This window comes from Arvicanthis niloticus, chromosome 6, assembly GCF_011762505.2.
Source record: "Arvicanthis niloticus isolate mArvNil1 chromosome 6, mArvNil1.pat.X, whole genome shotgun sequence".
Classification (NCBI taxonomy): Eukaryota; Metazoa; Chordata; class Mammalia; order Rodentia; family Muridae; genus Arvicanthis; species Arvicanthis niloticus.
This window is the reverse complement of record NC_047663.1, coordinates 79,486,400-79,505,415: the sequence shown is the minus strand read 5'-3', so window position 1 is coordinate 79,505,415 and position 19,016 is coordinate 79,486,400. Positions and strand designations below refer to the sequence as shown.

The window sequence follows — 19,016 nt, the reverse complement described above, 5'->3', positions numbered from 1 at the left end:
TGGTGTTGGCTCATCTTGCCACTTTTTTGCTGGTCTCCTTTGCCAATGCTGTGGCCTTGGTTTGCCTTGTCGTCACTGTCTGTTGAGACTTTGTAGAGAGAAATGCTCCATTTGCGAATGGTGTTTCAAGTGGATCAAGCTACCACTGACTCAAGTGAACTGAACTGCTGATACCCTGACAATGAAGATTGGATTCGCCCCAAAGAATTATTTCTCAACAGGTCCACATCCTCCTTTGCCCTTTTATAGTGGATGGTAGGCTAGAAGGGAGGTTGTAGCATTTACGTACACTTATTAAAGTAGGTTTTGAAAAACGGGCCTACAAAAGTCTTGGCTGGCCTGGGACTTGCCATGCAAATACATCTCATCTTTCTCCCTTTACCTCCAGAATGCTATGATTAAAGTTGTGTTTCACTACTCCTGGCATAAATCAGGGGTTAAAAAAAAGAAGAAAGAAAAGGTATCATTTATTATTCCAGGAAAAATTAGGAGGGAAGGTAGACACAATTAAATACACCTTAAAAAGAAGCAATATTGTAATTTATTAAATAAAAATTAATCACTGGTTGGGTGTCTGAGTTTCTATATGGCTTTATTTTATATTACACACACATTCAGAGGATACGCAGATGAAAAATTCTTTAAAAATCTATGTGTAAAATTTTTCAGATTTGCTTGAGAGACTGAACATGTGATGCTTGCCTTTAATCCTAGTAATTAGGATATATAAGTAAGTAGATCTGAGTTCAAGGCCAATCCAGTCAAAAGAGTGAGTTCTAGGACAGCCAGAGCTACACAGAGAAACCCAGTCTCAGACCAAGGGGGGGGGGGGGGGGAAATCCAGATTTCCAGTGTGTCTAAAAATTAACAGGCTAATGCTTTAAAAAAAAAAATGTAGGTTTATAGGCCAAACTATGTGTCTTAATTTAGAATTGGGATAGAGTCAAGGAATCTGCAAATAAATAATTCAGTCACTTTGATTAAAAAAAAAGAAAGAAAACTCAAGGCAACTGTGGGGTTAAGGGCATCCTTATTTCTGGCTGAGGTGAAAAGGAGACAGATTGAAGAGAGCAGAGCGAGCATGATCAGTAAATCAAGGTAAAGACAAGAGCAAGCCAAAGGCTTTTAGCCTTTCCACTCTTTACTGGAGTAGAAAGAACTCTAGAGTCAAGCTAAAAACACAGAGGGAATACAGAATAGGGGGAAAATTTTAATACTGATCTAAAAAAAAAGTCAATTTGATGGTAGGGCAACGCATGCAGCAAAGCAAACAGGTGGTTCAGAGTGAGGTGATGCAGGTAAAGACTGAGGAGGCACAGAATAGAAAATAAAAGATCAAAAGTCATTTTGACAACAAATGCTGAATTACTATTTCATATACCGGAGAATAGGCAGTAGAAATTAAATATATCATATAATATATACTGTAAACATAATATCAAGAATAATGAAGAAAATAATCTTCAGCAAGTATTTTGGACATATATTTCCATGATCCTCTTGAGGTTGCATCTGACTCAGCAGCAGTTTGGGTTGCCTGAAAAGAACATGACAAAAGACTTTAAGTATTTTATATTAAAACTACTAACAGATGAGCCGGGCTATGGATGTAGCTCAGGCACAACTTGCCTAGCACACCCACGAATATCGAAATAAATCCTTGAAAACCAAACCAAATTCCTAAGCCATTATAAACTTAACTAAAACTAGGCTGGTCTTCTTAAAGACAGAAGAAGTACCATAATTATAATATATATAATATACATATATATAAAACACACACAAATTATAATATATATATATATACATATATATTATAATATATATATATTCAGTATTTTAAGCAATTAGAATTTAATTGTGAAATATACAAAGTTTCTGTCAAGAAAAACAACTTCTCTCAGCTTGAAATGTAAAAGACAATTTATTATGGATCTAAGACACACCATGTGGGCTCTAGACAGAGGGACTGACCTTGGCAAAAGAGAAATGCAGTTCAGAGGGAATAGGGAGGGAGGCTGCTGATAGGAGCAATAAAAGACAGAGTATGGAAGATGCAATGGGGCTGGAAGGACAGGCGATCTGGGTCAGCAGCAGCGAAGAAGGGAGGAGAAAATGGCATCGCATACATCACCTTGGTAAGAATTTCTTCTATATTAGAGGATACCAATAAAGTTTCATAGGTTATAAAAAAGTTTTATCCCCAACTGCTGTGAATACAAAGGGGGAAAAAAGGAGAATGACAGGAGCATAAATACACTTTTCCTTACCTTCTTTTAATGGGGTCTTGAGGGTCAAATTCTCCTTAGATTCATGACAAAAAGCCTTGGAAGGGTCAAAGTGCCTTATGCCCAGAGCTTTATCCAATTCTCCCTGAAGTCTGAGCTCATTTTGTTTCCTTTTAACCAGCTGAGACCGGAGTTTTGACACCTCCTATGAAAGAAAAATATAAATAATCACTAAAGTGCACAGTGGTTATCATCGTTGCAGACATATTCCGAAAAGTTGCTTATGTATAAAAGGTAATGGCAAAAATAACTATCACATATTCACTAAGAGTGAATTACAAAGGGATTTGGAACAGCTCTGGCAAAGGAAACAGTATTTTAAATTTTCTTGTCCCTCTATAGTTATAGGTGCACTTTTCTGATCAAATATGAAATGAAAATAAATTGCACCAAATCAACTTTTGTTTTGACAGGCTAACAGTTTGTGGCAGGCTTCCTCATAAAACCAGATAATATAAAAAGGCAAGCAATTGTGTTCTTCCTCTGGAGAGTGTCCTAAAAGCAGAACAACAAAAGAAGAAACAGCTATTCAGAAAGACCCACAAAAGTTTGCCTGGCATTTGAAACCAAAGAACTCCTTCCCTCCCTACTAGAAACCACATAGTCAAGAACACAAGCTTTCCTTCTCCCCAACTCCCAAAGGCTCCTAACCAGGAAGAGTCCATTTTGCCAGCAGCCACTACTAGCTGATGTCTGTGGGCAAAGGTAGTAAGGACAGAAGATCTCCTTTGCTCAGCCGCACTTGTGCAGTTCTGGAATCACTGGGCCTGATCACTCTCATCTAGCACATAACAATGGGTCTAAGTAAACACAAAACTGAGAGAAACTGAGGCTATTCCTCACTCCCTTTCCCTGTAAGTCACTAAGAACCACAGTGCCAAGGGCAGAGGTGGCACTAAGAGAGAGGGATACACGATCCCAGTTTCTGTGCTAAAATACTAGCTTCAGAGTCTACCCAATGGGGAGAAGACAGATAAAAGTGGCCCCCTGGGGTCACAAATATCAAGGGAGGTCAAGTAGATCACTGAACATTCAGAGTCCTCAGACCCTACAGAACTGATCTGTAGTTCGGAAGCTCCAGCAATCTATTACCCCTGACCTTGGGCTCAGGGCTACCTTCTCCTATCATTTCACTGGTTTAAGCCTTCTACTGCCTGCACTATGGCTTGTGGGCAATTGCTTCCAGAGTTGTCTGATGCCCAGGGAGCTGTGGCAGGCTAACCTCAGGCTCCCTGACTTGTGACTGTTTCCTAGTCACAGGCCTCCATGGTAGTTTAGTTTTAAACAATAAATTCCTTCCCACGATAGCTCCCAATCCCTGTCCTCTCAGTTATATAGTGACAACATGGATTTCTCCTTTCTGCTGACCCGTCCACAGGGGAACTGCATTCTTATCAAATCTCAAAACTGGATCGCAGACATGTGAGTGCTAAGGGCTTATGCTGATGGAGGACCGCCAGGTTCTTTTCACCAGGACAGTATCAGAATGCAAATTAACATTACTACATGATCCAGCTTACAGCTTTTGGGTATACCAGGAAGAACCACAATCAACATACTATAAACACCCATATCTCAGGTAATATAACCCACTGTTTTGCATATTGTATGCCAAAAATAAAATATAAACGCCAGGCGGTGGTGGCGCACACCTTTAATCCCAGCACTTGGGAGGCAGAGGCAGGTGGATTTCTGAGTTCAAGGCCAGCCTGGTCTACAGAGTGAGTTCCAGTACAGCCAGGGCTACACAGAGAAACCCTGTCTCGAAAAACCAAAAATAAATAAATAAATAAATAAATAAAATATATACTAATATATATACTAACTTTCTAAAAGGAAAGAGAAATTACATAATCATTCTTTTGAATACTGCTTAACTTCATCGTATTTACAAAAAAGAATGGCTATTTTGTAAGTAGAAATGAACGTGTAAAATTTTATAGTTTCCAACTATAGTAGCCATTATAAAACTAAGTAAAACTGAATACTCATCTGGTCAACATTAAATGAGTCCTTTAGTTCTCATATTCTCCTCTATAAATTGCATATATGAATATAAATGTTATTTTACAAACCGATTTGAGTTGGCTATTTTCATCTTTCAATTTCACAACATGTTTGATTTTTTGCTTTAGATTCTGGTGACCAAGTAGCTGTGCATACGAGTCTCTGATTTTATTTAGCTGTTCCTGAGTTGCACCATGTTCATTCAACAATGCCTGCCTTTCTGCTTCAAAGGCATTCAGTTGTTGCTGGAAAAGACAAATGCGCATTATTAGTACTGAAACCAAGACGAGCATGCGCACCCTTCTGCTGCTGCCTCACAAGCACAAGCACTGTGGCATGCTTGGACTAAACTTTTCCAACACCCACTTCCATTCCAATTAGACCTGCCTTTTGTTTGTTTGTAGGCCTGTTTGCTTGTTTTGAGATAGACTCACTCTACTGTACTGGCTGTCTGGGAACTTGGAATCAGGATGTCCTCAAACTCAGGAGATCCACTTGCATCTGCCTCCTGAGTGCTGGGAGTAAGGGTGTGTGCTACCACACCTGGCACTTTTTTCTTATAAAGAGATGGGGTATTGCCATGTATGATGGTCTATGGCTATAAATTCAGCATTTAGGAGGCAAAAGCAAGAGGTCAGGAATTCAGGGACAAATTCAGCTCCACAGAACATTCTAGGACAGCCTAGAGTCTCAAGGGAAAAAAGATAATCAGGCATAGAGGCTGATGTTTCTAATGATAGAATTTGGGGAGAAGAAGCACATCCAGTTCCAGGCTTGGCACTGTGCCAGCTTGGGTTATCGTTCGATACCTTGTCTTAAAACCAAAGGACAAAAATACAACACAAAGATCACTACAGTAACTTGAGAAATATCATGATGGATCATATCAAAATACCCATCACAAAGTGACAGGTAAATGACTGATGTTCCTCTGAGGAGAGCCTTCAGGAGTACTAATTTCAACTTGTTCATTAGAAAGCATTTTTTAAATATAACAACTACACTCAAATTTAGAGTCTACTAAATTTGTCAGTTGGCTGGAGAAATGATAAATAGCATACAAATTGCTCATTTTTATCACTTTACTTTTGGTTTTGTGTAGTACTGGGAATTGAACCCTAGCTCGTGTACATACCAAGCACACTCTACCCCTGAGCTCACTACCAGATAAAAGTTGAAACTATTGTAACCAAGAAGAGATGCTGCAGAAGCACCAAGTCATAGTCAATACTAATGGGAGGAAAATACATTCTTAAAACACATCAAAATAAGTTTTTTTTATCTATATTATTTTATGAGTATGAGCGTATTGTCTACATGTATGTCTGTGCAACGCAGCACCCAGAAAGCTTGAAGACATTGTGAGACAGCCCGAAACTGGAGTTACAGCCAGTCTGGAACCACCATGTGGTTAGTGGGAATGGAACCCGGGACCTCTGGAAGAACAGGTAGTATCTTAACCACAGAGCCATCATCTCTCCAGGCCACAAGTTTAAGGACAAGCAACAAACCTGAAAAGGTTTAGTTTTGTCATACAGTTCTTCATATAGGAGACGCCATTTATTAATTTCCATGCTTAATTCTGTCATTGCATTTTCTTTCTCTGCTGTTCTGTATGGGGAAATTAATTTTAAAAAATTATTTTTTTTCAATTCATTAGAACAAACCATGTTCCGTGGCATTTAAGGTCTAGCCTGACCTACCTTTCTCCTTCCTCTTTCAGCTGCTTTCTAAAGTCTTCATCTTGTTGTCTGAGTTGATTTTGCAAATCAGTTATTTTTTCAAGGAATGAAGATGTGATTTCTTTAATTTCTGCTTCTTTCAATGTTGATCTGTTCTGCAAATCTTGAACCATCCTTAGATTTGAGAAAGAAGAATCCACTAAACATTTGATAGTGATTTCAACTTTTACCCCCTTCTTTTTGGAAAGACAAAATGAAAAACAAACAGAAACAATTCTTAAAAATTGCAATTCTAACTGGGTGTGGTGGGATTCTGTCTTTAAATGTAGCACATAAGGGGCAGTCAGGTGGATCTCCATTCAGAGCAGCCTGCTCTACATAGCAGGTTCCAGCCAAAACTAAATAGTGAGACTCTGTCTCAAAACAAACAAACAAACAAACAAACAATTGTAAATGTGTTTGTTACTCACTTTGCATATTCTAGATTTGTGCTCTCAGCTGTCAATATCTGTTGTTGGACATCTTCTACACGTTTTTCAGCCACAGCTACTTTTTCTTGTAAAGTCATATTCTCCAGTTTAAGATCTTCTATTTCCTTAAGTGTCGATGACTTATAGCTTATTAAAAAAAAAACAAAAAAAACAAAAAAAACAACAGTTAACACTTTTTTTCTTACTACTATATTCACAAGGTTCAGATTTTATGTACTTCTTGGCAGAAGAAAAACCTTATATTCATGTGTTTACACAGGCAAGAATTAAGTACTCTGAGTAATGAGTTTACATAACACTGTCTGTTTATGAGTGTCTTGCCTGCACGTATATCTGTGAACCACATGTGTGCAGTGCACAAATACTCAGAAATAATGTGATATTCAGGAACTGGAGTTACAGATGGCTAAGCCACCATGTGGGTGCTGGACACTGAACCTGAGTCCTTTGGAAGAGCATTCAGTGCTCTTAAACACCAAGTGAACTATCTCTCCAGCCCTAGTGTCCTTTTTTAAAAAAAGGAAAACAGTGCCAGGTGTACAGACCTTTAATCCCAGCACCTGAGAGGCAGAGGCAGACAGATTTCTGTGAATTCAAGGCTAGCTGTGTCTGCATAGAGAATTCCAGGACAGCCAGGGCTACAAAAAGAGATTTAAAAAAAAAGAAGAAAGAAAAAAAAGGAGGAGGAGGAGAAAGAAAAGAAAATATTGAAAACCTGAAATAGAAGTGGTAGGAGTAGAGAGAAATGTGTATAGTTGTGTAGCGTATGGAAACAACTGTTTCCCAAGAGGACAGATGTGAGAGGAATAGAATTTTGTGCTACGATGATGCTGGGAATAATAGTTAATGAAGAAAGTTGAGTGCCCGGGGCTGGAGAGATGGCTCAGAGGTTAAGAGCACTGACCGTTCTTCCAGAGGTCCTGAGTTCAATTCCCAGCAACCATTTGGTGGCTCAGAACCATCTGTAATGGGATCTGATGCCCTCTTCTGGTGTGTCTGAGGACACAGTGTTACTCATGTACATTAAATAAATAAATATTCTTAAAAATTGAGTGTCCATGAAGTTTTCTTCTTAAATTATGATTTAAAAAATGACTGCACATCCTAATATATTAACATTGACTGAAAACATTACTAACTTCTCTTCTGCATTCAGATAGGGTCACACTCTCTACATCAGGTTGAACCACTGTGTAGTTTGGTCTGGCCTCAAGCTTACTGTAATCCTATTTTAGAATTCACAAGTGAAGGGGAATGCACCTGTGAGCCACCAAGCCTAGCCAAGAATAACTTCAAAAGACAAGGAGCAAATGATTTAATTTCAGGGCTCACTGAACATTAAAAGGACTAAAATATTAGCTTCTACACACAGTAGAGCATTCTGGCAACATGAGCATTCTAAGGCTGTGGTAGGACTGCCATGCATTTCAGGCCGGTCTGGGGTACATAGGTAATACCAGGTTAGTCAGTGATATCTATCATGGCAAGAGTATCTAAGAAAGTGTGGGGAAGGGTGGAAAGGCAGGCAGAGGGAAAAAGAAACAGAAAACTAAGAAATTATTGAATAAGCAGGGAGACAGGATAAATGTCAGTGCGCTGATGTTAGATGAAGATCTAAAAGCTTTTTTTTTTTTTTTTAAATGATGCTATGAGAATAGTAACATGGTATTGTGACAGGTGCAGGAGGTCTGAACTGGATGGTAGGAAAGGGAACATCTACCTAAGTATAGGAAGATTTACTAGATGGCACTAAGTGCCCATTTACAGCCAGTCATGGAATTTAAGGTAATAGCAGTCATTGTCCATTGGATTGCTCTGTTCATAGATTTCTGTAGGTTAACACTTCTCTCCATTCACATATTCAGTCATGGGTACTACAAAGAAGAATACCTTTCCAATTGAGAAGTGACATCTCTCAAATTCTGTGCTATGTCATTATATTTCTCTTGTGCAATCAAGGTGGCTTGGGCGTGAGCGGCAGTACTTCTCTCCAGTTCAAGTTCTTTCCTAAGAACAAGAAAACGTTACTAATGACCAAAAACTATGCTCCCTATGTCTCATAATCCTGTGCAGTAACTGTTGTACAGTTTTAAAATATACATGTATCACTTCATCTCCTTGCATGATGGTTTACTAACTTACTTACTTGCTTCAACTGTATTTTTGCCTGGATTTCTTTTCATGACTCCTAAATTATATAGGTAATATAGAGGGAAGAACAACCAAAACCTTTAAAGCAACCTGTAAAGCCAATCTTACAGACTAGTCAGGTCTAAAGACTGAACGCAATGCTAACTAAAAGCTCTGAGACTTAATAAACTTTAGTTCCTTATATTGAGACAGTAGATACCACACATAGTTAAAGACACTTCACATTAAAAACTCTTTTGACAGGTAGTTACGATACTATGTGCAATGATGTTATTATTCAATTTTCTTTTTTGCTATTTAGCCCAAGCTGGCCTTGAACTCAGGATCCTCCTATCCCAGCCTACAAATAAAAGTATTTCAGATGCCCAACACTAATGAAATTTTCAACAGTTTCATATAGTAACAAATAGGTTTTAACTCATTTTTCTAAATACATACTACAAATCTCAAATATTTTTTCAAATATTGTATATTAAAACATGTTTGGATAGAAATATGAGCTTATGAAGGATCTCTGAAAGAATTTCGTGAATTAAAAATGAACACTGCACAATTCTAAGTGAACACTCAAGACAAACAGTAGGTCAAAGTAATTGCACAACAAGGAAGACAGAAGCAAAAACAATCAATTGTAACTTTCAGTTCTTGTCTTTGAATCTGAGCCTAAAATGTCCAGTGTAGGTGGGACTTGAAAAAGCATCTCACATAACACCCAATGAAGTAGGATGTGAAGGCAACAAGACCATTTCCCTGGGAATCCCACAGTTAACTAGTTAAGCCACCAAATAAAGATCTTCTGTAAAAGATCTTAGTGTAATCAGAACTCTTTAAGCCAGAGTGAATGACTCCCAACACCCCTTTAGGAAATTTGTTGTCTACTCAACTTATTAGGGGTCCTGTTCCCCCAAATCAGTTACAGTTAAGAACAATTTCTGTAATAACACCTTTGTATTACTCCCTAAAGGCAAGGAATACAAAGACCTGGAGTGCCTTTTTGTCAGGAATCACAAAAACAAACAATCAAACAAATCAACCAACCAAAAACCAAACAAGAAGAGATTTAGCAAAGTACTCAGCAGGGCAGGCATGAGATACACAATAACACCACAGGTTCAAATCTCATCCACAAGTAGATTGCTTCCTGGATGGAATCTTAAGAACTTAGATGATAAACTTATTTGTAGTTAAAATTCAATAATCAAATTGGCAGGGCTAGATAAAAGAATTTGCTCTGTAGCCTGACTATCTATATGTCTGACCAGTGAAACCATGGTAGAGGAGTAATATTTCAACTTTGTCCTCTGATTTCTACCCACACCTGTACTCATACACACCACATATACCCACCCAACAATAATAAGCTGATATATGTATTAGTTTTGGTTTTCAAGTTAGAGTTCCATGAAATCTTAGCTTTGTAGGCCTTGAACTCACAGACACGTGCCTGACTCTGCCTCCCAAGTGCTAGGATTAGTGTGTATCACCATACTTGGCTAAAATATATTTTCAAAGTAAATAACAAAAATTAAAGATAAAAGAATAAAATTGTCAATTTTAATTTAAATGTATGTGCTAGAGAGGAAAGGGGTTGGTTTTTCCTTTTTTATTTTATTTTGTTGTTGTTGTTTTGGTTTGGTTTGGTTTTTTTTGAGACAGGGTTTCTCTGTGTAACAGCCCTGGCTTTCCCTGGAATTCACTCTATAAACCAGGTTGGCCTTGAACTCAGATCTGCCTGCCTCTGCCTCCTATGTGCTGGGACTAAAGGGGTGTGCCACCACACCTGGAAAGAAGAAAGTTTTACCAGGCATTAAATTCTTTACTTTTAATAAGAATGTTGTTTTTTAATGTTTATCAGCTAGCTCTGATTGTTTTATTTCTGCATTTATTTTTCTTTGAGATAGCATTCCATTCTACAACACAGGGTGGCCACAAGCTCACTGCACTCTTCTAGTCTCAGCCTCTGAGGTGCTGGGACTACATGTCTGAGCCACTATAACCTGCTTTCCAATTGTTACTCCTGAAGCAATATTGGCTAAGGGAATCAAGGTGCTTGTTAACCTTGGTGATCTGATTTATACTCTGAGGACCCCACACAGTGGGAAAAGAAGCAACTTCTGAAAGTTGTCCTCTGACTCCCACAAGCGTACAGTGATATGTGTGCTTGTGCATGTATATGGGTACACGCACACAAATTAATGAGTGTTTGCATTCTCCCAAGAAAGCTATGTAAAACATTAAAAGGTCTAGATGTTTTCAAATATAAAGTAAATTGTTTTAACACTGATGTCTAACGACTTTTAGAAAATGGAGTAGTAAAGAATCACATAAATATGTTTTTAGCTTTAGGAAAAGGGCTTTTTAAAATTTTATTTTATGGACCCAAAGTCTCACTATTATAGCCTAGGATGCCTCAAAGTCAATGTGCAATCCAGACTAACCTCCAGGGGATTAAAAATGTACCCAGCTAGTTTTTACTTTCAGTGCCATACTTGCCCACATACAATGAGTGTATACATGTGTGAGTGTATACGTATTCTTAACATGGTTTTCTCTTTCTTACTTTGCAAGATAATCCCAACCTCCATGCATGTACTTGGGTGACATGAGAATTCTAAGACAAACTAGAAAATAGTTTATATCTCCAGTCCTGCATGCACAAGATCCCATTGATACAAACTCTCTCAGCAGGTCGTGTAGCCGCTTCAGCTGTTCTGCAGTTGACCTCGTTTCCTCTTCCAGCTGTTTGACCAGCCTTTCACTCTGCTCCTCCTTCTGCTGGACCGCATCCAACTCATCCAGGGCGAGCTTTAACTCTTCTCTAAAGACATTCTTCTCGGAAGTCATTTCCTCTTGAAAAGAGCAGAGCTGCTGCTGGAGCCGAGCAGACAGTTCCTGCATTCAGACAGGTTATCACAGTATAATTAGACATGGCATGAGGACCCTTCATGGAGACAAGAAGGAAGTACAGATAATGAAGTATGGAAAATAATTAGGAAGTTTAAAGAAAACACAGAAAGTACAAATACCATATTCACTTTCCCTAGATTATATAGTGTAATTTAACACTATGGAAAATGTAATTTCTAGCTTTTTTTACTGTAAAATCGTCACACTGCCTTTTTTATATCTACTTTACAATTGGCTTTTATATATATTTCAATATATTCTATTTTCTTATGTACTTCAATATAATCTACTCAGATATGCTAAAAATATATTATGATCTCGATGTTACATAAAATGTATAAGATACACACATTTCAAAGATTTTTAACTTTAATCATCTAGAAAAAAATATTAAATTCCAGATTTTAAATGCATATTAGTTTTTACTAGTCCTTATCTCAATCTTAGTTTTCTTTTCCAGACGTAACTTTTGGTTTAGAGGACATATTGCCCATATTTTCATACATGTATACACTTTTTTTCAGGGGCTATGCTATATATTCTCTGTACTTAAACAAACATTTTGTAAAATTGTAAAAATAGTTGGTATCTTAAGGTCAATGTATATTAACCTATTGAACCCATTTCATTGTCTGCTGCCCCAAAATATATCACATGAGTCATGTCCGTTCTTATTGATTCAGCCTTCACTGAAGTGTCACAGTGAAATGGTTTAGTTTCTGCACATCTTGTAAACAAATTATTCTATTAATTACTATGGGGGGGATCATTTCATGTTTATAAGTTATCTGAATGTCATGTTAGAATTGTCTGTTTCTATTCCATGCCCATGTTTGTTGTTTGTTTGTATTATTTATTGGACTTTCTTCCCTCACCAATACATAAAATTATTTATATAAGCTGCATTTTCAATTTGTTTTTTCCTGTTATTATATATTCTTTTTCTCTCTGTTTTTTGTTTTGTTTTTTTTTTTTTTTTTTGGTTCGTTTGTTTGTTTTAAAACAGGGTTTCTTTGTGTACCGCTGGCTGTCCTGGAACTCACTCTGTACAACAGGCTGGCCTTGAACTTGTAGAGATCCACCTGCCTCTGCCTCAGTGGGATTAAAGATGTGCGCCACCATGAGCAGCCTAGATATTCTTTTTAAGATAATTACAAATATGTATCTCATTCACTTAATATAAGCACATACCAGTATCTGTGGCTAAACATTCAAAGGATATACTCCAGGGTTTTCTGACATAATCAGTTATGACACAAATAAGTAGTTGTTTTAAAAATACAAAACAAATGTAGTTAGCTACCTTCTCTTGCTGCAGAAGTGACTGGCTTTGCAATTCTTTTTGCTGCAGATTTTCATATTCTTGCCTTTCCAGAACCAGCTTCTCTGTTAGAATCTGTACCTCAGCACTGAGACTTTCAATCCTTTCTCCATCCCTGCGGACAAGATTGTCTGTAAAAGAAAAGCAGGAAACGTGCATCACTAACTACTGTTAAGGGACTCAGTTCCTGTGATATTTCATCTCTCTGGCACATTATACAGATAAAATGTTTCCAAAGAGGGAGGACAAATATAGTCATTAGCTTATTACATTCCACATTCCCTACACAGATAGTTTTGAGTTTGCACCAATTACAAATGTCATCCAGAGCATAAGTCATCAACTAATACTTTTATTTTCAATCAAAGAATACAATATGTTGAAATAAATAGAAAACACCATACTGTTAAAAAACTTCTTAAATATAGCACATGAATTTTTTGTTATTAAATAATTATGAAAATGTTGTTTTTATACAGCTGTACATTTTTTATAGACAGTATCTAAGCCTTGAAAGAACAAAGCAATAGAAACAGCACAGTACCTCTTTCTGTTTCAAGCAGCTGACATTTAACAGTCAGGTCTTCTATTTGCTTAGAAAATGTAACGTTTTCTTCAAGAGATTGCTTAAGACTTAAAATCTCACCATCCTTCTCTTTCAAATCTTCTTCTAAATGGGCAATATCTAGTTTGTATTTTTCCACTAGATCAGATGCACAGCTGTATTAAAAGATATTTTGAAGAGAAATTATCTTAAGGTACTGGAAAAACATGTTCAACAAAATAAGGTGCTTTTGTTTTCTACATGTAAAAAAAAAAAAAAATTGATACTAATTCCAGGGCTTCCCAAATGCCAGACAAGTGCTCTACCAACAACATTACATCCCAAACCAGTAAAGTTCATTTTATTTATTAATTTTCACTTCAATTATTTATTTATTCAATGTCTATGAGTGTTTGCCTACATATATGTTTGTATACTACATATGTGCAGTGCCCACAGAGGCAAGATGAAGGCATCGGATAGATTCCCTTGGGAACTGGAGTTACAGATGGCTATAAGCCACCACGTGGGTGCTAGGAAATGAAATGGATCTTCTGGAAGAGCAGCCAGTGCTCTTAACTGCTGAGTCATCTCTCCAGCCTGGAAATTAATTTTAAAGCTACTATATATTACCTAATTTCTTCTATGTATTCTAAGAGTTTTTCTGTTTCAGATTTTTCATCGATCTTTTCTTTCTCTATTAAAACACTGAAAAAAAGTAAAAAGAAAAAAGTAAATACATATTATTCACTTATTTAATGCATAGTATTTAATATATATTAAATATTACATCAGGCAAGATAACTCTAGAGGTCAAATTCTTATAATTTCATGTGAGTTTTTTCAAATTGACAACTTATATCAACACAGATCAGATTTTATTTGCATGAATACGCTTTCCAAACTTGATCTGTTGAAAGAGCTACAACAAGAACCACTTTATAAATAAGAAATGATCTTATTTTGCAACTTTCCTAGTTTCCTTCCCAATCCAAAGCACATTTTGTGTGCCAAGAGGCTTTTGTTCCAGGCTGTATGGTATTTATGGTATTCAATTACTTATGTGGTTAAGGCTTTTCAAGATGATCTAGTGTGAGGAATAATCGTTAAATAGACATTTCATAATAGACGATATGTAAGGTCTATAAAACACATGATAGCAGTCAACATTAATAACAACTTAAAGTATTAAACTACTGCCAGGCTGTATGGTCCAGGTCTGTAAATCCTAGCGCCATGGGAGGTTGAAGCAGGAGGATCCAGACTATGAAGACTTCCTGGGCTACTTTGGGTTTTTTTTTGCTTTTTTGTTTTGTTTTGTTTTGTTTTGTTTGTTTGTTTTGTTTTTCGAGACAGGGTTTCTCTGTGTAGCCCTGGCTGTCCTGGAACTCAGTCTGTAGACCAGGCTGGCCTCGAACTCAGAAATCCGCCTGCCTCTGCCTCCCAAGTGCTGGGATTAAAGGTGTGCGCCACCACCGGCCGGCACTTCCTGGGCTAATTGAGACCCAGAACCTTGTTTCAAACAGGAAGAACAAAGACAAATGACAAATTAGCATGTCACACCATTAGAAAGGGGAAATAGACCAGCAATATCAAACACAATGAATACAGAACAACTCTAAAGACCATACTTTGCTGCAGAATTATAAAGCAGGACAGCTCTGTGTGCATGTGGTGTGTATGTGTAAGTGGTGTATGTGATGTTTATGTATGCAGGTACATACATCCATGTGTGTGCTTATGGAGGCCAGAAGCCAACATTAGGTGGCCTCCTCTGTTCCATCTGACCTTATTTTCAGAGACAGGGTCTCTCAATGTGGAGCTCATTGCTTTGGCTGCACTGACTGTCCAGTAGGCAGCCAGCATTTGCGTGTCTCTGCTCACCAGTGTTGATGTTACAGACACATTCCCCTGGGCCCAACACTCTATGTGTGAACTAGAGATCTATACTCAGGTCCTCTGGTTTGTTTGGCAGGTACTTTGTTCAATGAACTATCTCTCAGCCCTTATGTTCAATATGCATGATTCTGGCTTGAGAATCCCACTCTTATATGCTTACTAAAGAGAGGAACCTTACAAGGTTACAGAGGCAGCACTCCCAGGGCTGGAAATGTTTTCAGTTTGGTTAATGTTTTATATATATGGCTATGATGTCATCGAACTACAAACATGATCACTACATTGTATTATGTTATATAGAACTTATAGCTCAGTAATTTTTTTTTTTACAAAGTAATAATTGAACATTAATCCTATCTTCCTATACCAGAGTTTCAGTTTGGGGTCGTTTTAGGCAACTATTTCAATATAATATGCTAGAATAAAGATTTTAAGACCTTCCCTGTTCTTAACTGCAGATGCAGGAAAGTAGTGAAAGGTAACATAATTCACTGTGTTTGAGAATGATTAGGATTTACCTGGGACTTAAGGGGTTAAGTGAAGGAATGAACAAAGCATGGAGGAAAGTCTTAGTAACTCTAATTTTCAGAGAAAGGCAAACACAAAGGGGTTAACAACTTGCTGCAATCTTAAATTAATAAAGGAAATATAAAAGTCAGAGCACAATGAACACAATGCAGACTAAACAAAGCTTACTTGGTAGCCAGAATTCACTCTGACTTCCTGATACTCCTGCCTCCACCTCACAAATGCTGCAGTATTTTATTTGGCTCTTTTCATTGATCCCTTGAAATTTTTTGTTTTGTTTTAAAGTTTCCAAGCGCCATCCTCACAGGCCTACTTCCTCTAGCTCTGCCCCACAACCTCCCAACAACATGACCAACTAGGAACAGATTCAAAAGAGAAACTTGTATGGGGCATGTGCCATTGAAAACCACAACAAGTGATCCTTTTTCTGCAATAAAAAGTATAGTGTTACAGGATATTTGATCAGACTGTGAACCCTGAGATTGTCTTGTTTACTGGAAAAATCTGTTTCTAGTTGTGACTTGGCTCAGCCCTAGCACACACCTTTAATCCAAGAGCTTTCTGCTTACTGTAAACAGGACTAAATAAAGTCAACCATAGGTTAAGGGCAAGCAACCAGTTGACAGGGAGTGATAACAGGAAAAAAACATAGTAAGAGGAAGTCAGGAGGATGGGTAGAGACATACAGGAAATAGAAGGGAGGGACACTCTGTTTGAAGGTTTTTTTTTTTTTTTTTGCAAAGGCAAGGAGAAGAATTTCCTTTTTGGGACATCAGCTGAGGAAGAAGATCAAGCTGGGTGATGGGTGCTTTCTGTCTCTCTGAGCTAGCAACAAGCTTTAACCCAACATCTGGCTCCTGAGTCTTTATTAGTAAAATCAAATGACTGAGATTTTGTTAAAAAAAAAAAACAATAACATATTAATATACAACTATTTTAAGAGGATATAAGTAATTCTTCATATTACAGATGGGGGAAAAAATCAATAGTTATCAGAGTAGTTCATAAATTCAATGCAACCTCTAACTAGACATCAAGGACATTCTTCACATAGCAAGAAATCTACAATTTGTATGAAAATATGAAATAATAAAAAATCATAAAACAAAAAGACATCTTGAGCAAAACAGGCAATGCAAGAGTGATTCTACTATATGATTTAACATAGTACAAAGCTACTGAAGTGAAAGCACTGTGTCAGAGTGAAAAAAAGCTAATTGGATATGTTAACGGCATAGAGCCAAGGAAGCAACAAACACCCATAGCACAAGCACTGGTGACAGGAGACACCTCATAAATCGTGCTGGGATCACTGAGTCCTCGTGCAGAAAAATGAGAGTAGGTCCCTTTCACCCATCAGCTTCCGAAGTCAACTAAAATGAACTATGTACTTAATACTTAAAACAATTATACTACTAGCACACACTCAGGGATAATGCTTCAGGACACTGGTACTGGTGTGTTTGTGTGACTCCCCAAAGCAGAAAAAGCAAAACTAGATGAATGTAACTATACCAACATTCTAGACAGCAAAGGAAGTAACTGAATGATGAGACCACTTACAGAGCTGGAGAGAATATTTACTCTCTAGTCTATCTCTAATAAAGTTTTGATACTGTGGTGGTTTGAATAGTAACAGCCCCCAAAGACTTGTGTGTTTGAATTCTTGACGCACAAGGAGTGTCACTATTAGGTGTGGTCTTGTTGGAAGAAGTGGTTCCTGTGAAGGTGGGATTTGAGGCTTATAAACTCAAGTGAGGCCTAGTGTGGCACATAGTTTCCTGCTGCTGCCTGGGGATCAAGATGTAGAACTTTTAGCTCCTTCTCCAGCACCATGTCTGTCTGGAGGCTGCCATGCTTCCTGCCATGATGATAACGGACTAAACCTCTGACACTGTAAGCCAGCCCCAATTAAATGTTTTCCTTCATAAGAGGTGGACATGGTGTCTCTTTGCATCAAGAAAAACCCTAACTAAGACAAATACTTAGCTTATATAAGGAACTTACAAAATTTAATAGTAAAAACAAAACACCTCAAACAAATTTAAAAATGGGCAATAAATATAAATGAACATTTTTCTTTCAAAAATTACACAAGCTTAATATCATTAATTACCAGAAAAAATGCAAATAAAAAAGTATTAATTCACCAAAGAATAATCATTAAATAACAAAAACCAGAATCAATGCCTACAAGTTTATATTTGTGTTTGAGTGTGTTTGTGCATGCATGCGCTCTCTCTCTCTCTCTCTCTCTCTCTCTCTCTCTCTCTCTCTCTCTCTCTCTCACACACACACACACACACACACACACACACACACACACAGCATGTACATGCATAATGCTAACAATAAAAGAAAAAGAGACTATCAACTTCAAAGTGGGGTCCATAGGAAGGGTTAAAAGGAGGGTACCTGAGAGGTGCTGAAGAGAGGAAATAATATAATTGTATTTCAATTAAAAATATACTAAAAAAAAAACCCTGATGATTATAAAAAAGGACTAGGGTTGTAGAGGTAGTTCAGTGGTTAAGAGCCTATATATGCTGTTCTTCCTGATGACCGAGGTCCAGCTCCTAGTAGCACATGATGGGTAATAGCATCTATAGTTCCAGTCACAGAAAGTTTCTTTTTGGATTCTGTGGAAACTGTCTACAAATGGTGCACAGATACACTTGCAGGCAAAACCCCTTCCTATCAATGCACCAAAAAAAAGGTGTTTGTGTGTGAGAAGATTGATTTTGGAGTCTAGAGACATTGCTTAGCAGCTAAGAGTTCTCATTGCTCTTACAGAGGATCTCAATTCCCAGAACTTACACAGGGATCACAACTACCTATTACTACAGTTCCTGGGGATCCAATGTTCTCTTCTGATCCCCATGGGCACCAGGCATGCATATGGTGCAAATACATACATACAGACAAAATCCTCACACACATGAAGACAAATACAAGGACTGAAGTTAACAAGTGCTGGTGAGCATGTGGAAGAAAAAGAACCTTTGTATACTGGTGATAGGAAACTCATTTGGCATAGTTATGGAAAACAACACAGATTATATATATAAATATAAAATATATATAATATAATATAAATATATATATAATATAATATAAAATATATATATAATTGAAAATAAACTACCATAAGATCAACAATTCCATCTGTGGTTATACAGGCAAAGAAAACAAAATCAG

General features: G+C 37.4%; 1 protein-coding gene across 1 annotated transcript in view; it reads right to left on the bottom strand.

Moving 5' to 3' along the window:
- Nucleotides 1-523: 523 nt before the first annotated feature.
- Nucleotides 524-19,016, bottom strand: part of Hmmr (hyaluronan mediated motility receptor) — a 29,872-nt gene continuing 11,379 nt past the window's right edge. Inside the window, exons 8-18 of the mRNA XM_076937032.1 lie at nt 14,025-14,099; nt 13,392-13,567; nt 12,830-12,978; nt 11,297-11,511; nt 8,359-8,475; nt 6,448-6,594; nt 5,999-6,151; nt 5,807-5,906; nt 4,364-4,540; nt 2,271-2,433; nt 524-1,537 (exon numbers count right to left, since the gene is read on the bottom strand). Coding sequence (XP_076793147.1) covers nt 1,518-1,537; nt 2,271-2,433; nt 4,364-4,540; nt 5,807-5,906; nt 5,999-6,151; nt 6,448-6,594; nt 8,359-8,475; nt 11,297-11,511; nt 12,830-12,978; nt 13,392-13,567; nt 14,025-14,099 — 1,492 coding nt within the window. The 3' untranslated portion in view covers nt 524-1,517. The remainder of the gene's footprint in view (nt 1,538-2,270; nt 2,434-4,363; nt 4,541-5,806; nt 5,907-5,998; nt 6,152-6,447; nt 6,595-8,358; nt 8,476-11,296; nt 11,512-12,829; nt 12,979-13,391; nt 13,568-14,024; nt 14,100-19,016) is intronic.